Below are 18,136 nucleotides of genomic sequence, written 5' to 3' on the forward strand. Positions count from 1 at the left end.
TAGTATGGAGAATGTGCTGAGTCCCCAAAGAGGCAGGAAGGTAGGAACTGAGGGTTGTAGAAATCATAGGCAGCCTTTTGAGTGCAAATCCTTGAGAGCTGGACAGTGAAATGTGAGAAGGAATTTGGCAGAGAAAGAAGCAGAGCTAGGGCAGTGGAAGCACAGAGCAGGAATCCAAAGGTGAAGATATATGAAAGGTTCTGACTGCTGGGTGTTAAGGGCCTGGAGAAGAGAGGTCACCCTAGATCTGGAAATGCAGATAGTGAGCGGATTAGGAAATCTTTATTTGCTTCGGTGTGCTGTTTGTCCTGTATCTCCCAGACTCACGAGAACCAAGGAAGTTTGTTGAACTGTAGATTAGCAAAAACAAATATGTGCTTGTCAGGATAATCTGTCAGTGAGTAAGGATTGGTAGTAGGCATACCAGTTGAAGGTGATTTCATCTGCCAGATATGAGATCATGAAAGCAGTAACTTTGCCTTGAATTATACAAATAAAACATTTTTAAATGATAAAAGGCTTTTATTGCATTGTGTTTGCTACAATGCAGGTGAAATATAGGGTACTTTTTAAAAATTAAACTATAACGTACATATAGGAAATGGGCAAATTTTAAATGTTCAGCTTAAACTGAATTCTTATATGGTTTTATGCCTGCATAATTAATTACCACGCAGATCAAGATCTGGAACATTTCCAGCTTCCAGCATCCCAAAGGTTCTCTAATGTCAGTATACCTGTGCCTCCCATCCCTTTCCCAAATACTATTTACTATCTTGACTCGTGTTACCATAGAGTAGTTTTTGTCTGCTCTTGAGTTTGATATAAATGAAATCTACATTATGTACACTTTGTGTCTGGCTTTCATTCAACATAATGTATTTGAGATATACCTATATTGTTGTATGAATCAGCAGTTCATTCTTTTTTGGTTTCTGCAGTGTAGTATGAATATACCACAAATTATTTACCCATTCTTCTGATGATGGACATTTGTATTGTTTCCAGTTTTTTAGCTATTATAAATAAAGCTACAGTGAACATTTATATACTTGTCTTTTAGTGAATATATATATGGTTAATTCTCTTGGGTAAATCCCTAGGAGTAGAATTACTAAGTCATAGAGTAAGTTTATGTTGAGCTTTAGTAGATATTGCTAAAGATTTTTACAAAGTGTTTTTGATCAATTTACACTCCCACAAGCAATGTTTGAAAGTCATGTTTGTTCTATAGCCTTGGTATTTTCATCCTTTTAAAATGTAGCCATTCTGCCTGACCAGGCGGTAGCGCCGTGGATAGAGCATTGGACAGGGATGAGGAGGACCCAGGTTCGAGACCCCGAGCTCGTCAGCTTGAGCACGGGCTCATCTGGCTTGAGAAAAAGAAAAAAGAAAAAAAAAACTCACCACCTTGGACCCAAGGTTGTTGGCGCAAGGGCAAGGGGTTACTCGGTCTGCTGAAGGCCCGTTGTCAAGGCACATATGAGAAAACAATCAATGAACAACTAAGGTGTCGCAAGGAAAAACTGATGATTGATGCTTCTCATCTCTCTCCATTCCTGTCTGTCCCTATCTATCCCTCTCTCTGACTCTCTCTCTGTCCCTGAAAACAAATAAATAAATAAATAAATAAAGCCATTCTGGTGGGTGTGTTACCAAAAAAAATGAAATAATTTTAATCCAGTGTATTGAATCTGAGACTCATCAACTGACCTCTATGCAGGGTGAAAGCTATTAATAAGAAAGGAGATTGAATCTTGGCATACTGCCTCAGATGCTCCATAGAAACCATCCAGGAGAAAGGGGTCTGTTCAGCCTATCTGGGTCTGTGTTCCCATATCTGTCTAATGGAAATAAGATTCAGTCCCCTCCAATGTTCGTACCAGCAGTTTCTGAATTTTCCTGAGAAGAGGCCAACTATTGTTGACCCCTCTATCCAGGGGAAATCCAGTCAGGAAAAAAAAATTGAGGCCCTATCCAGGTAGTTCAGAACATCACCCCATCACACTGAGATTGCAGATTCAATCCCTGGTCAGGGCATATATAGAAATCAAGTAATGACAGCATGATTAAGTGGAATAATGTTTCTCTCTTTCTCTGTCTGCCTCTGTTTCTCTCCCTTCCTCTCCCTCTAAAAATCAATCAACACATTTTTTTAAATAAAATAAAAAATTGAAATGGAAAGAGGAAGAGTAGCATCCAGGCAAACTATACATATAAAAACTAAAATATGGGGGGGAAACCTAAAAGAAGGCAGAGGACATAAACAAGCAGAAACAAGAGTAACTGCTAAGCTGAAGTAGGTAGGGTTTTATGATAATGAGAGTCAAATGAAAATGCAAATTAAGCATTGTCTTTGTATCCTACCTTGTACTTCTAATGTGTGTCCTACCCTGTGTCCTGCTTCTCCAGCCCCGTTTGGCCCAGGTCCATCTCTCCCTCTGGGCCACAGGAAACATTTGCTGAGTGCTTGCTTTGGAGGAAGCCCAGGCTCAATGCTTCAGGCTACTTTCCTGCCTTGGTCAAGTGATCATGTGCATTCTCGTTCTCCTTTTTACAGACTCTTCTATTCATGGGAGAAATTTTAGAACATAAGACTGGAAGGAAGGAAGGGAGGAAAGGAGGGAGGGAGGAGAGGAAGGAGAGGGAGAGGGAGAGGGAGAGAGGGAGGGAAGGAGGGAGGAGGGAGGGAGAGAGGGAGGGAGGGAGGGAGGGAGGGAGGGAGGGAGGGAGGGAGGGAGGAAGGAAGGAAGGAAGGAAGGAAGGAAGGAAGGAAGGAAGGAAGGAAGGAAGGAAAAGAAAGAGGTCCTGGCCAGCTGGCTCAGTGATAGAGTGTTGGCCCAGCCCGGCCTATGGATGTCCTGGGTTTGATTACTGGTCAAGGCACACAGGAGAAGCACTAATCTGCTTCTCCACCCTTCCCCCTCTACCTTCTCTCTACCTCTCTCTTCCCCTCCCTCAGCCAAGGCTCCATTGGAGCAAAGTTGACCCAAGCACTGAGGATGGCTCCATGGCCTCCGCCTCAGGTGCTAAAATAACTCCAATTGCAATTGAGCAACGCCCCAGATGGCAGAGCATCACGCCCTAGTGGACATGCCGGGTGGATCCCGGTCAAGCGCTTTCAGGAGTCTGTCTCTCTGCCTCCCTGCTTCACATTTCAGAAAAATAAAGAAAAGAAAGAAGGAAGGAAAGAATGAAGGAAGGAAAGAAGGAAGGAAGGAAGGAAGGAAGGAAGGAAGGAAGGAAGGAAGGAAGGAAGGAAGGAAATGTGCTGTAAAAATTTGGCTTTTTTTGTGCCTCAACCAGGATCACCAAGCCAGATACCCTTAACCAAAATTACGTTTCTCTGTCTGGAGAGCACAAAGCTGATAATGGAGAGAGAGACCTACTGGATCAGCCCAGGCAGATGATCCAGCAGGTCTCTACTGCAGAATGATGTACATCCAGCTCAGAGCCCTGTCACCCTAACTATGCCAGGAGGGTGGGATTGCAGTCAATCATCCACAGCCTGTCAAGCCACAGTTCAGAAGCATGTGCAGAGATGTCCTCACACAGGCTTAACCATCCTTGGGGATGGAGAATGGCCTTTCACTCCATTCAGTTTGACCTACCTGATAATTCCTGGCTCTCTGGGCTGCCCGTGTGGTTGCCAGGTATAGACAGTGGGTAAGTATGCTACTATTTGTATAAAAAATAGTGGAGTACTGGGAGAAATAATATATATCTCTGTAGCCTGACCAGGCGGTGGTGCAGTTAATAGAGTGTCGGACTTGGACAGAAAGGACCCAGGCTTGAGCCCCAAGGTTGCCAGCTTGAGTGCAGGGTTGCCAGGTTTGAGCTCCAAGGTTGCTGGCTTGAGTGCAGGATTGCCAGTTTGAGCATGGAATCATAGACATGACCCCATGGTTGCTGGCTTGTGCAGTCACTGGTTTGAAGCCCAAGGTTGCTGGCTTGAGCCCAAAATCACTGGCTTGAGCAACAGGTCACTTGCTCTGCTGGAGCCTCCTGGTCAAGGCATATATGAGAAAGCAATCAATGAACAACTAAGGTGCTGCAATGAAGAATTGATGCTTCTCATCTCTCTCCCTTCCTGTCTGTCCCTATCTGTCCCTCACTCTGTCTCTCTCTCTCAAAAAAAATTTTTTTTTAATATATTTAAAAAGTATATATATATATTTGTATCGACACACACACATGCATGTTTATATATCATAAAATATGACTGGAGAGTATATATGCAAGAAACCAATAATATATTTCTTGTTTCTTATGGGGAAGGAAACTGGGTGACTAGAGGATCAGGATGGGAGAACGTTTTTTATTATATACCCTTATATACTTCAAAATTTTTGAATCATGTGACAGTGTTACCTATTTAAAAACTTAAATACGAAAATAAATAAATAAATAAATAAAAACAAATAAGAAAAAAAATGAGGGGAAAATGTACTTTTTTTTGGGGGGGAGATGTGGAAAAACAAACTCTAGCCTGTCATTTCCTGTAGTCAGCTGCTATGAGTGTGTGCATAATATGCTTATAATCTGCTTTCTCAACTAAATTATAAATCTCCTTTTGGCCTGACCTGCGGTGGCGCAGTGGGTAAAGCGTCAACCTGGAACACAGGGTCATCATTTCGAAACCCTGGGCTGGCCTGGTCAGGGCACGTATGGGAGTTGATGCTTCCTGCTCCTCCCCCACCTTCTCTCTCTCTCTCCTCTCTAAAATGAATAATAATAATAATAATAATAATAAATCATCTCCCTAGAACACAGATTACCTCTTTTGGGTATTCTATAGTATCTAGCATAATGTATTACATAAAGTAGATGATGAAAATATATTTATCAATGAAAATGCCCAGTGCTAAAAAAAAATCTTAGTGAAATTGGCACACATGTTGTATGTAGCTAAAGGCAAAATGAATTCATGGAATCATTTTGGCAATTAGTTTTGCAACACATAGCAAGAAAATGGAGATGTTTATGCTGATTAGCCTAGTAACCCTTTCGTGATTTTATTCTAAGAAAATAATTTCAAGGAAAGAAGATGTATATATGAAGATGTTTGTGGTGTTACATGGTAGAAATTACACAAGAATGACTGACTGAATTGTAGTATAACTACTCAATGCCAAAACTATAGAGCTGTGCAACATGAATTAGAAACTAGCAATATTAAAATGTTTATAATTTTTTTTTACTTTATTCAGGTTTTTTTAGAGATCGATAGATGAGAGAGAGAAGGGAGAAGAGCAGAAAGCATCAACTCCCATATGTGCCTTGGCCAGGTAAGCCCAGGGTTTTGAACCAGCGACGTCAGCGTTCCCAGGTCAACACTTTATCCACTGCGCCACCACAGGACAGGCTAAAATGTTTATAATTTTAAAAATTAAAAAATTATAGGCTCTGGCTGGTTTGCTCAGTGGAAGAGCATCGGCCCAGCGTATGGATGTCCTGGGTTAGTTCCTGGTCAGGGCACACAGGAGAAGCAACCATCTGCTTCTTCACTCCTCCCCTACACACTTCTCTCTCTCTCTCTCTCTCTCTCTCTCTCTCTCTCTCTCTCTCTTTCTTTCTCTCTTCTCCTGCAGCCATGGCTAGATTGGAGCAAGTTAGCCCTGGGTGCTGAGGATGGCTCCATGGCCTCTGCCTCAGGTGTCAAGAAGAGCTTAGTTGCTGAGCAATGGAGCAACACCCCAGATGGGGAGAGCATCACTCCCAAGTGGGCTTGCCAGGTGAATCCCAGTTGGGGTGCATGTAAGAGTCTGTCTCTGCCTCCCCTCCTCTTACTGGATTAAAAAGATTAAAAAATTATTATTACGACTGTATGTAGTGGTAAAATACTGGGAAGTAACTTGTGTTTTTGTTTTCCTCCTTTATAACCCTCGATCCTTCCTGATTTAGGGTGCTAAGAATGGGGCAGCCATTGTTTTCTGGGAGTTCTCCGGGACCAGAAAACAGAAAATCAAATAATTCTTTTAAGCTCAGCTTCACATGCAAGACAGGAAATATTTGGAATAATATGTAGACTAAATAAAAATTTGCAAGTAGAGCAGGAAGGAGGAAGTCAAAAGGGAAGAAAGGGAGTAAGTACCCTTGAAAAGGAGTTTGAATCTTGCCCTCACCTCTCCTTAAGTGCTTCTCGAGAGCTGAGGGGGATAGTAGATCCCTACTCCTCATGACAAGTTTAAGAATCTAGGGAAAGAAAAGCTTCATACTTTTGCACAAGAATTAGTGCAAGGCCCTAGAGAAGCAGTACCCTAGTGTCACCAGAGAAGACCCGAGTCACTGGGGCTTCTCCCTCCTTGGTTCTTGTCATGCTCACAAGAAAGAATTCAGGCAAGAGATAGGGTGCAGCGTTCAAGCAAAGCAAGTAGTTTATTCAGCAAAGCTATACACTTGGCGCAAGGCACAAGCAGGCAAGCTCAGCTAGTCTGCACACCACACCTGTTGGGGTCTTAGGAGTTATGTACCCTTGGCTTCAAGTCTTTGTTTCCTTGTTATCAGGGCTAATAGGGTTTCAAGGTTCCCCCTTGTAGTTTTTCTTGTAATTGTTGGGACGCCTGGTTATCTTGTTTTGTCTGGTTTCAGGACTGCTGACTCCCTCCTTTAGTGGGTGAGAGAAACTCCCCCTTGTTCCTCTTCCCCTTCCCTGATAACTGTTTACCGTGCCTAACACTAGTGGAACAGCAGTGAGTGGAGATGGAGGGTGAGGGCTGGTAAGAGAAGACTGCAGCTCTCTAGGTGTAAGTGTGGGTTCAGAAGAGCATCTGAGGAGGGCCAGCAGTTGGGAAGAAAAGGAATAGAGTGTTGACTAACAACTGGAAACTGATAGATAACAGATATTTAATTGGTACATCATGGGAGGAAAGGTCAAACCTGAGGATTAGTTATCATATTTGTTTTCTAGAGCTTCCATAAGAAAGTACCACAGACCAGGTGGCTTAAAACAATAGAAATTTATTCTCTCACAGTTCTGGAGGCTAGACGTCCAAAGGCAAGGGGTCAGCAGGGCTATGCTCTGAAGGCTTTAAGGAAGAATCCTTCTTGCCTCTCCCTAGATTCTGATGGTTGCTGGTTACCCTTGGTGTTCTTTGGCTTTACCAGTACCATTCCAATCTCTGTTGTCACATGGCCTTCTTTGTGAGTGTGTGTGTCCCTATGTCTTCACATGGTTTTCTTAAAAGGACACCACTTGTTGGATTTGGGGTCCACTGTAATCTAATCTGATCTCATCTGTACTAATTACATCTGCAAAGAGCCTATTTACAAATAAGTTCTCATGAAAGGTTCTGGGTAGACATGGGTTTTGGTAGGACATTATTCATACTAGTACAGCAAGGATAAAGGACAGCTTAGCAGAACCTGATATAGACTTGGGACTGGACATTATCCTCTCCACCAGGGAAGATCCTGAATTGTGTGACTGGGTTTGCCTGGAATTAATCAAGATTATACTTTTTACAAAAAAAAAAAAATTATACTTTTTACTATTAAGTGAAATGGGTTGTATAAATACAGGTTGGGTTGAATGACAGAAAAACTAAGGCTATGAAATATATGTACATATCTGTATGTGGCTTGAAAATGTTGCTCCTGCTACATATGTAAAGTATGCATACAAAACAAAAGTCATGGTAAGATAGTGGGAGTATTAGTGGATATTTCTTTAATAATGTTAAAAAGCTGCATTTACACTAAATTCAAATGGAAAGAATGATGCTTGTTGTTGGGTGGATGTGGTGCAAGTAGTGCTATCCAGGAACAAGGCTCTGGGCATGACCCTCTGGGAAGTCAGGGTTTCTAGAGTTTTTTCTTTTTCTTTTTCTTTTTTTTATCTGGGTCATGCTCTAAATCCAGGAAGAGCCCTGGCCAGATAGCTCTGTTGGTTAGAGCATCATCCCAAAACATGAAGGTTGTGGGTTCAATTCCCTACCAGGGCATAAATAGGAACAGATTGATATTTCTGTCTCCCTCTCTTTCTCCCCCCTTTCTCTCCCATTAAAATAAATAAATAAAAATTTAAAAAATAAATCAAGGAAGATATAAGTATATGTTGCTAATTGACTGAGGTCCTTATAAGCCTCCCATATTCTCCTGTTTTGGAAAAACCACAAGGCATTCTGCTAAGACTCATATATGCTTCAGTTCAAGCCTTTGCCTGTGAGGCCTACATGGGTACATGCACAGTCTCCAGGTCCATGGTGTTGATGTTCCCCTCCAGCTTTCTCGGGGTCTGAGGCTTTTTAAGCCTGCCATAGAGAAAGATGATAAGACGGGAAACCATGAAATCTGAATTCAAATCTAGTTCAATCCAAAACTAACCACATGACTTATATAGTCCTTTATTATTTTTTCTTTAACAATCTGTTTTAATGAAAACAACTGTTAGAATAAAAAAAAATATGGAACGCTTCACAAATTTGCGTGCCATCCTTGCACAGGGACCGTGCTAATATAGTCTTTTCTGTATCATTCCAATTTTAGTATATGTGCTGCTGAAGCGAGCACTGTTTTTTAAAATCTATAAAATTATATATATGCTTTGTTTTTCAGGAGGTCTTTTTCCTCTTATTAGGACATAAACTGCACAAAGACAGGAGTTTTGCCTACTTTGGTCACTACTGTAGCACCAGTGCCTAGAACAGTAACAGGCATGTGGCAGATTCAATATACACTGATCGGATTAATGAAATGAAGTACAGGGTATTTCACTGTATTTTGTTCACATGTACCTGTGCATTCAAAGCCTTAAAACTGACTTTTGGGTCACGTGCAGAAAATTCAGAGGAGTTCCACTAAAAATTACTGTACCTTTATTTTAGGGGAGCTCAGCTAAAAAAAAAAAAAATCTGAGAGAAGACGCATTTAACCTCAGAGTGAATAATTACATACTGAGGAGTGGAAACAGCACCCAAATGGATCTTTTATTAGTGCTATTAACATAAAGACTAATGACACACACCTCTGACGCATGTTCTTGTAATAATAGAAATAGCGGAGGCTATTCATCTTTCTCACCATTTCGTTCTGTGCCCACCACTCCCTCAGTCATTCCCCCAGCTCCCTTTTTCTCTTTCTCTCAGCCAGTGAATGGTGTAGACTAGGAAAGAAATTGTGGGGCAAGGGACCTGCCTCTGTTTCTGATTAAAGCAAGTGTCACTCACTTCTGTGCCCTGGGCCCCAGTTTCTCCATCTTTATGTGTCAACTGTGACACGCACGGTTCTCCTTAATTGCAACTAAGTGACGTCTTATTACATCTCTTTTACAGAGAAAGCATGCAAAATCTGCTGAAGACCACTAATAATTGGTACTGAAATACAGAAAAAAAAGGCTGTTAGCATAAATAATTTTATTTAGCTTCTCTTCCATTTTTAACTCTCAGTAACCCCAGAACTGACTTAGGTCTAAAACCGCCTACCCCCGGCCTTAAAGTTAGTTTCGCCAAATTTCAGATGTGTCAGGGGTGGGTTGTAAATCCTAGAATGTTTAGGAATGTTTTTCTTAGGCATGTGAAACATTTATCACTACTGTGTTATCATCTTTAAAGTTTATGGTCTTAGTGTGTAAAAATATTTTTTCTTTAATCTGATCCTATAGATAAACATTGTAACAAGACAGTAAGATTTAATAAGCTTCTTAGCGAGATTAATGAATATGTTTTATTGCTTTTGTACCGTACTTCGCTGAGCTCCCCTTCCTTCCCGATACCCCAACCAGTATGTGATTTTGTCTTTAACAGCTGGCCCCAAACTGTGTTCTGCGCCACATGATTTGAATGACTTAGGTCTCCCAGTGGTCACTGGCTTCAAAATAAAGACTCCTTAATTTGGCTACTTAACTGTGTGGCAAAACGTCTGTTTCTCACTGTTCCGATACAACGGTACTAGAACCAAGCTTTCTGACTCCAACTTCAGGTTTCGTTCCACCATAACAATAAGACACTCAGGATCCCCAGGGCCCTGGTCCCTTCCCTCTCTACATAATCTCCATAAAGGGGCAGGAATTTTTGCTTGGCTTGCTTCTTGCAGTAATCTCAGCGCCTAAAACTCTGCCACGCACAGAGGAGGCACTTGATATCTAGTTGAATGAAAAAAAAAAAAAAGGATAAATAGAGACACGCCACTATTCGTCCTGTGACTTCCTGCAAGTCACTTGTCAATTTCTGGATTTCAACTCTGACCTCCACTCCAACCCAGTCTCCTTCCCGCGCCCCGTTTGCTCCTCCCGCCACGAGAAGGCACTGTGGTAGCAGACCCCACCTAGCAGCGAGCGGCGCCCTTCTTGTCCCCGCTACACCTTCGCTGGTCGGAGGGCGGGTCGCAAGGAACCGGAAGTGCCGAAGCCGCGGGAGCCGTGGGAGCTTGCCGCCGCCGCCGCCTTAAGTGCCCCCGGTCCTCCTGGGTTATCGCCGGTGCGGTCGCGAAGGAAGTTGCCGCAGCTGGGTTGGGAGAGGAGGCGGCGCGGCATGAAACGGCGCAGGCCCGCACCGTAACGCACGTCGGGACGGTCCGGGCGGGGCCGGGGGGGAGAAGGTGCAGTATCCGCCTCCTCTTCGCCGTGAGGCCTGGGCCCCAGCCCACCGGGCCCTCTCCGCCTCACCTAGGAGCCGCCCCGCGCGTCCTCCGGGCTAGCCCGCTCTGCGGCGCAGCCGGCGCACTGCCCTGCGCGAGCCGGAGACTGTGGCGGGGCCCCGTTTGCCGGAAGAGGAAGCGGAGGCTCTGAAATTCCGAGTCGACCAACGTTCACTAGGCACCCCTGAACGCTGGGTGCTGGCCTCCGGACTTCCACGTCCGTTATCATAATTGAGCCCCTCTGGGGTTGGGAGCCGGGTACTGTCCGGGCGTGCAGATGAGGAAACGGAAGCCCGCAGAGGCAGAGGGATTTGCCTAAAGCCCAACTGGGGGAGATCGAACTTGGACTGAGATTTTTCTGGTTTCCCAGCTGGTGTTCTTTCTGTTGCCTCACTCTAGGTGGATTCCCTTCCTCCCTGCTCACTAGCCCCCTCTCATTCTAGGTCACTCCCCTAGGGCAGGATAGATACTGTCCTTTTTAAAATTTCTCATCACACATTTTTCTCCTAAGACTTCTAAGTCTTGGCCTCTCCTCCGTCCCCCTTCTCACATTCCTCATTCATAGCTTTCACAGTCTTTGACAAATCTCTGATAATGAACCTTTCAACTAGCTGTGGATTCTGAAGAGTGAAAGAACTAGGCTTCAGGGAGGCTTAGGGGTGTTTTAAAAGTGGACGATGATTTGACCCTTGGATTAAAAACTAATGGATCCAAATTCAAGAATCCTGGCTGAAGCTATTTTCTAACTCGACATGCTCTTCTCTGAGGGGCTTATAGTTCATGGGAAGGTGTCTTGACATCTTACATTGTTGCGGTGCTGTCATAACTTCACCGTTTCCCCTCCACTGAGCTTTTCTCACCACACCTCTCTCCAGCTCCACCAGTGTGGGCTAGCAGGACCCAGAATTAAAACTGATACAGTAACAGGTGTAATCACAGATCCTTTTTCATGTTTCTTTTACTAAGCCATAATTTCAACAGCTTTAATGCTTTTCCAGAAAAGTTAACAATTCAGTTATTTTCATAGTGTACATGGAAAGGAGACATAATTGGAATGTACTTCAAATGGATAGTACATTCTATATCTTGTGAAAATCTTGAATTATTAAATGCAAGTTAGTTCCCTTTCCACAAAAATGGCCTACTCTATAATTCTTACCGAGTCTATTCTGTCTCCAAGCTGTTCAATATGTTATATAAGATAATACAAATGTATTATTATATAAGAGGAACAATACCATAGAAGTTAGTTTTGTTAATCATCTGTCATTTTGAGGCTTTGCAATAGCCACTGAACAACCTCACATCTGTATGCCTTTTATAGGTTTTAAAGCTTTTCCATAACTTTTAATGTATGTTTGGACATCAGGATTTATACTGTTGTTAGGATAGTCTTGAGTAAATTGGACTATACATTTCTGAAATAATTTTATAATTTTAACAATCTAAAATGCAGACAGAATAATTAAGGCATTATATTTTAACCAAAAAGAATATCAGTTTTAACTACTATTTCAGACTTTTAAAATAATCTTTTTGGCCACATATGATTCATTTTAATAATGATCTGCAGCCTTATATCATATTTCATTATCTCGGTGAACAGGATTGGATGGTGAGAAAAGGAAAGACTCTTGTGAATAGAGAGCAGGATGAGTGGAGGCATCTGTGCTTCAAGTTGAGTCACTTGAAAAAGATCTCTTTGAATGTGGAAGAGATCTGAGCAGATGAAAATACAATCAGGTAAGATCCAGGGAAGGGCCTTAAGTGAGGAGGTAGGTGGGGTAGTGAAATATATGTACTGTGCCGAGAATGTCTGCTGAGGCTATTTTCTAACTTTTGAAATTAGAAAACTTGGGTCACATGTTTTGAAAATGTATCTTTATATAGGTGTTACAGAAATCTAGAAATTAAATCACTTAGTTACACATTTGTATAAATTACTAAAATTATATATCAGATCTATTCTAGGAAATGCAGGATATATTTACGTTTACCATAAATATGGAGTAGTAGTGTCATTACAAATATTTTTTTTTTGTAATTTTTATTTATTGATTTTACGGAGAGAGAGAAACACTGATCTGTCGTTCCACTTATTTATGCATTCATTGGTTGATTCTTGTATGTGCCCTAACTGGGGATCAAACCCGCTAACTTGGCAAATTGGGATGGCACTCTAACCACCTGAGCTACTCAGCCAGGGTAGTAGTAATGCCATTTGAACTGTAAAATGTATGTGTGTATATAGAAAGAGAAATAGTCCAGGGACTTTGTACAATTTAGGAATACCAATAATTTTAAGTGCAAGCTAATGCAGCTTTTATATAGGAGAGATATCAAGTTAATGATAACTCAAGAAGCTGGGCAGTAAGACTTAAGAAATCTATCTGCTTAGCCCTCTGTTCTATTCCTTAGCCCTGTTCTTGGAGATGAAGTTCCCAATTTAACAAAAAGAGAGTTGAAAAAAATGAGGCCAGTTTGTGCAGCTGCTTCTCTCCATTAAAAATAAAGCTAGATCCATTGACACATCTGATAGAAAGTAGGTTTACACTAGCTTTTAGGTGGGCAATCACCTTTGTCACGTACTACTGCTTAATATCAGTGTGCTGAATACCAGTTGAGTTAAATGACTTTTTCTCTGCTGAGCTGTTTGGATTTTAATCATTGATGATAAATGCCCAGTTGTAATAACATTATAAGTTATAAATATCCATATAATGTAATTATATGGATATAAAGTTGTAATAATGTTACACATTGTATACTTAATTACTTTCAAATGGCTTTTCTGGCCACTTTTGCTACTATTACATTAAAAATACTGTAGCATGAAAAAAGACACATTACTTGGCCCTGGCCGGTTGGCTCAGTGGTAGAGCGTCGGCCTGGCGTGTGGAAGTCCCGGGTTCGATTCCTGGCCAGGGCACACAGGAGAGGCGCCCATCTGCTTCTCCACTCTCTGCCGAGGCTCCATTGGAGCAAAAGATGGCCCGGGCGCTGGGGATGGCTCCTTGGCCTCTGCCCCAGGCGCTAGAGTGGCTCTGGTGGCGACAGAGAGATGCCCCGGATGGGCAGAGCATCGCCCCCTGGTGGGCGTGCCGGGTGGATCCCGGTTGGGCGGATCCCGGTCGGGCTCATGCGGGAGTCTGAAGCCTCCCCGTTTCCAGCTTCAGAAAAAAAAAAAAAAAAAAAAAGACACACTACCCTGGCCACACAATTTAGTTCATTTTGCATGCCATAGTGCATACCTGATGGGCTAATTCACAACCCACACCTGCTAATTACATTTTCTATGTGGTTGGTAGTTATTACCATAAACTATTAACCTGAAAAAGACATATTTAATAGGCCCTGGCTGGGTAACTCAGTTGGTTAGAGTGTCGTCTCTATATGGCAAGGTTGCAAGTTTGATCGCCAGTCAGCACATAGAAGAATCAACCAGTGAATACATAAATAAGTGGAACAACAAATTGATGTCTCTCCCCCACAAAAAAAATCAATTAAAAAAAAAGAATAAATATACACCATGTATTGATTTTTCTAGTAGTTAATAATTATGTGAACTTGCCTGACTGGTGGTGGCACACTGGATAAAGTGTTGACCTGGAATGCTGAAGTTGCCAGCTTGAGCATGGGGTCACTGGCTTGAGCTGGGGATTATCCATGTGATCCCAGGGTTGCTGGTTTAAGCCCAAAAGGAGACACTGACTTGACTTGACCGCATCCAATCCCTATTCAAGGCATGTTCAAGAAGCATTCAGTGCACAACTAAAGTAAAAGCAACTACAAGTTGATGCGTCTCACTTTTCATCTCTCCCTACTTTAGAGAAGCAATCCGTGCACAACTAAAATGAAAGCAACTGTGAGTTGCTGCTTCTCACTCTGCTTCCCTGTCACTCTTTCTTTCCCTCTCTCTCTCTGTGTCTCAAAAAAAAAAAATTAAATGAACTTGCTTACATAAATGCAATATCCCAAACCAACAAGTTTTTGACATTTAATAGTTCAAAAAGAGCAGTTGCCCCAGTATTTCTATTTATGTTGCTTCTTTTTGGTAATGTCATAAATAATGCATGTGAGAATATCACACAATGATGGCTTGTAATAACACTGCTTGTTATTTTCTCTGATACTTTACGCTCCTGTTACATTTTAATATTGAAATAAGGGAAAAATACATCCTCTTCTAGATTTGTAACATGGAAATAAACATTAATGGATGAAATATTAACACTGCAAGTTGAACTGGTAAATTGGACTCAGACTTTTATCAAAATACAGTATTGATAATACAAAAATTAGTCTCTTTATCAACTACTTCAACTATTTCTTTTTAATTTATTTGTTTTAGAGAGAGGGGAGAGAGAGAAAGAAGAGAGGGGCAGGAACAGGAAGCATCAATTCCGATAAGTGCCTTGACTAGGCAAGCCAGGGGTTTTGAACTGGTGACCTCAGCAGTCCACGTCAACATTTTATCTACTGTCCCACAATAGGTTGGGCTACTACTTCAACTATTAAAGCCACTTGAAGAATCAGGAAAGTAAAACTTGTATAATCTGTAATAATAGTCATATACCATATTTCCTCATGTATAAGACACTCCTATGTATAAGATGCACCTTAATTTTTGGAGCCTGAAACTTGAAAAAAATGTATTTACATAAAGTTATTGAACTCAAGTTTTGTTCATTGTAAAATTCATACAACTCCTCATCACTGTCAAAACTCCCATCTATTAGCTTGTCCTCATCTGTGTCTGATGGTGAATCACTCTCTTCATAGATTGCCTCGTCCTCAGTTCCATCTATGGCATTTGAAATGCCACAACCACTGTATAAGATGCACCCAGTTTTTAGACCCCAAATTTTTCAAAAATGGGTGCAACTTATACATGGGGAAATAAGGTAAATTTCTTATAGTATAGAATTACCACAAGTGATCATAAGATAGTGATGTCTAGGCAAGAAGAGAAGACAGAAAAATGTAGCAACCAGTTAAGTCTTTTGTTGCTTGGAGTTCCAATTAAAAGCAAACAGTGTTATCTTGGGTAAGTGTCCTAGGAAGATTATTCCAAGTGCATTGCAACAATTTTATCACTGTTCTATTTGGTGTGATTGTTTCTGTTAGCTGAAGAAGTCCACATTTACTAAATGTGTCACTTTAAAGTGCAGAAGCACTTTAACTCCCTTGGCACATTTAGCTTCACTATTGACATGCTCTTGGATGGAGCATAACAGCCAACTGACAAAGGCCTGTTTCCTTCCAGTGTGCAAAAGAAAAAAGGAATTTTGGCAAGGGATACCTAAGGGGAGAGCCTTTTATAAAGGTTCCCAAAGGATTTATAGTTGCTGTGAAATAGACATGACCTCAATTTTTAAAAAAATCTAATTTTTAAACAACACAGAGAAGGGTAAGCTATTGCTTTTTTTACTAGGTTTCATTGCAGCTCTGCTGAAAAGCATTTTTTTCTTTTTGGGGGAGAGCAGGGGTCCCTATCAACTGTCATTCTGATTAATATAAGAGAAGGCAGGCCTGAAAACAACTTCATGTGCTTTGTTTTTCTAGGAAAATGCAACATGGCAGCAGCGATGGAAACAGAACAGCTGGGTGTTGAGATCTTTGAAACTGCAGAGTGTGAGGAGAATATTGAATCAGGAAATCGGCCTAAATTGGAGCCATTTTATGTTGAGCGGTATTCCTGGAGTCAGCTTAAAAAGTTGCTTTCTGATACCAGAAAATATCATGGCTACATGATGGCTAAAGCACCACATGATTTTATGTTTGTGAAGAGGAATGATCCCGACGGGCCTCATTCAGACAGGATCTATTACCTTGGTGAGTATGAAGTCAGTTTCCAAGAGGAAATGCTTTCTTTTTTTTTCTTCTTTTTTTTTGTGACGAGACAGAGAGGGGGCAGACAGACAGGAAGAGAGAGAGATGAGAAGCATCAATTCTTTGTTGCAGCTCCTTAGTTGTTCATTGATTGCTTTCTCACATGTGTATATGGGGGGGGGGGCTACAGCAGAGCAAGTGACCCCTTGCTCAAGCCAGACACCTTGGGCTCAAGCTGGTGAGCTGTGCTGAAACCAGAGAATCCTGCACTCAAGCCAACAACCTCGGGGTTTCAAACCTGGGTCCTCTGCGTCCCAGTCCGACGCTCTATCCACTGCACTACCGCCTGGTCAGGCAGAAATGCTTTCTTAATTCAAACTTAGATGCTAGCTACAGTTGGTGAATAAATAAATCCATTAAAGGGATTTGAAGAAGTTCAGTTTTAATGTTTTAATTTTGGTTTATCCCATTAACCAAATTTTACTTTGAGGTAACAAATCATGAATTGATCATGATCTTATTTTTAAAGTCAAGAGTTAAAGATGCCAGAAATTATTGCTTCCTAAAGTATTTTTTTAATGGTTTTATTTATTGATTTTTTTTTTAGAGAAGAGAGAGAGAAAGGACAGGGGACAGGAACAGGAAGCATCAATTCATAGTAGTTGCTTTTTTTTTTTGTTTTGTATTTTTCTGAAGTGAGAAGTAGGGAAGTAGGACTTTGAGGATCCACCCAGCAAGCCCACTAGGTGGCGTTGCTCTGCTGCAACTGGAGCCATTCTAGTGCCTGAGGCAGAGGCCATGGAGCCGTCCTCAATGCCCAGGCTAACTCTGCTCCAGTGGAGCCCTGGCTGTGGGAGGGGAAGAGAGAGACAGAGAGAGAGAGAGAGAGGAGAAGGGGAAGGGTGGAGAAGCAGATGGGTGCTTTTCCTATGTGCCTTGTCTGGGAATCGAACTCAGGACTTCCACATGCCGGGCCGACGCTCTACCACTGAGCCAACCAGCCAGGGCAGTAGTTGCTTCTTGTATATGCCTTGAACAGGCAAGCCAAGGGTTTTGAACCAGAAACCTCAGCATCCTAGCTTGACACTTTATCCACTGTTCCACCACAGGTCAGGTACCTTAAAATGCTAGTTCAAAACACCTTTCCTTAGTAATGGTCAGATTAGAAACACAAACAATAATAACCCTTAGTTTGTTCCCACTCTCAACAGCTGCTGGTTTTGGTTTTTTAGACCAAGGCTGGTTTTGGTGTCTTCTTCTTGAGTCCATTCACTTTAAACTTTAGGTCTGCCTAAATTAATACATTCATACCACTGATTAACTTTTTATTTATTAAATTTTTACCATAGGTTTCCTCCCCTTTCTTGTGTGTATATAAAAGTGTGTGTGTGTGTGTGTGTGTGTGTGTAAGAAAGATTTTCTGCAGGAGTCCACATCAGTAATTATAGATTCATTCTCTTTTTTTAAACAACTCCAGAGTTTTCTGTTTCACTTTATTTATTTCATTATTTATTTATTAAGTGAGAGGCAGGCAGGTGAGAGACAGATTCCTGCATGTACCCCAACCGGGATCCACCCAGCAAGTCCCCTACCAGTTGATGCTCTGCCCATCTGGGGCCATTGCTCTGTTGCTCAGCAGCCGATCTATTTTAGCACTTGAGGCGAGGCCATGGAGCCATCCTCTGTGCCTACAGCTAACTTGCTCAAACCATTCCAGCCATGGCTGCGG

The 18,136-nt window shown here is 41.8% G+C and overlaps 1 protein-coding gene and 1 non-coding gene across 6 annotated transcripts in view; one reads left to right on the forward strand and one right to left on the reverse strand.

The window, feature by feature from the left end:
* Positions 1–8,399: 8,399 nt before the first annotated feature.
* On the reverse strand, positions 8,400–8,511 carry LOC136336965 (U6 spliceosomal RNA). Its single transcript, XR_010731697.1, has one exon. It is a non-coding gene; the product is annotated as a U6 spliceosomal RNA (small nuclear RNA).
* Positions 8,512–10,299: 1,788 nt separating this feature from the next.
* DPP8 (dipeptidyl peptidase 8) overlaps positions 10,300–18,136 on the forward strand; it is a 73,220-nt gene continuing 65,383 nt past the window's right edge. The window contains exons 1-3 of one of the 5 annotated variants that reach the window (XR_010731096.1): positions 10,300–10,536; positions 12,182–12,318; positions 16,141–16,410. Coding sequence is in view for 4 of the 5 variants with exons in the window: in XM_066273492.1 (XP_066129589.1) it covers positions 12,282–12,318; positions 16,141–16,410 (307 nt within the window). In the remaining variant the exon portion in view is untranslated. The other 4 variants (XM_066273492.1, XM_066273490.1, XM_066273489.1 and 1 more) reach the window with 4 other exon arrangements.

This window comes from Saccopteryx bilineata, chromosome 4 (assembly GCF_036850765.1).
Source record: "Saccopteryx bilineata isolate mSacBil1 chromosome 4, mSacBil1_pri_phased_curated, whole genome shotgun sequence".
Taxonomy (NCBI): domain Eukaryota; kingdom Metazoa; phylum Chordata; class Mammalia; order Chiroptera; family Emballonuridae; genus Saccopteryx; species Saccopteryx bilineata.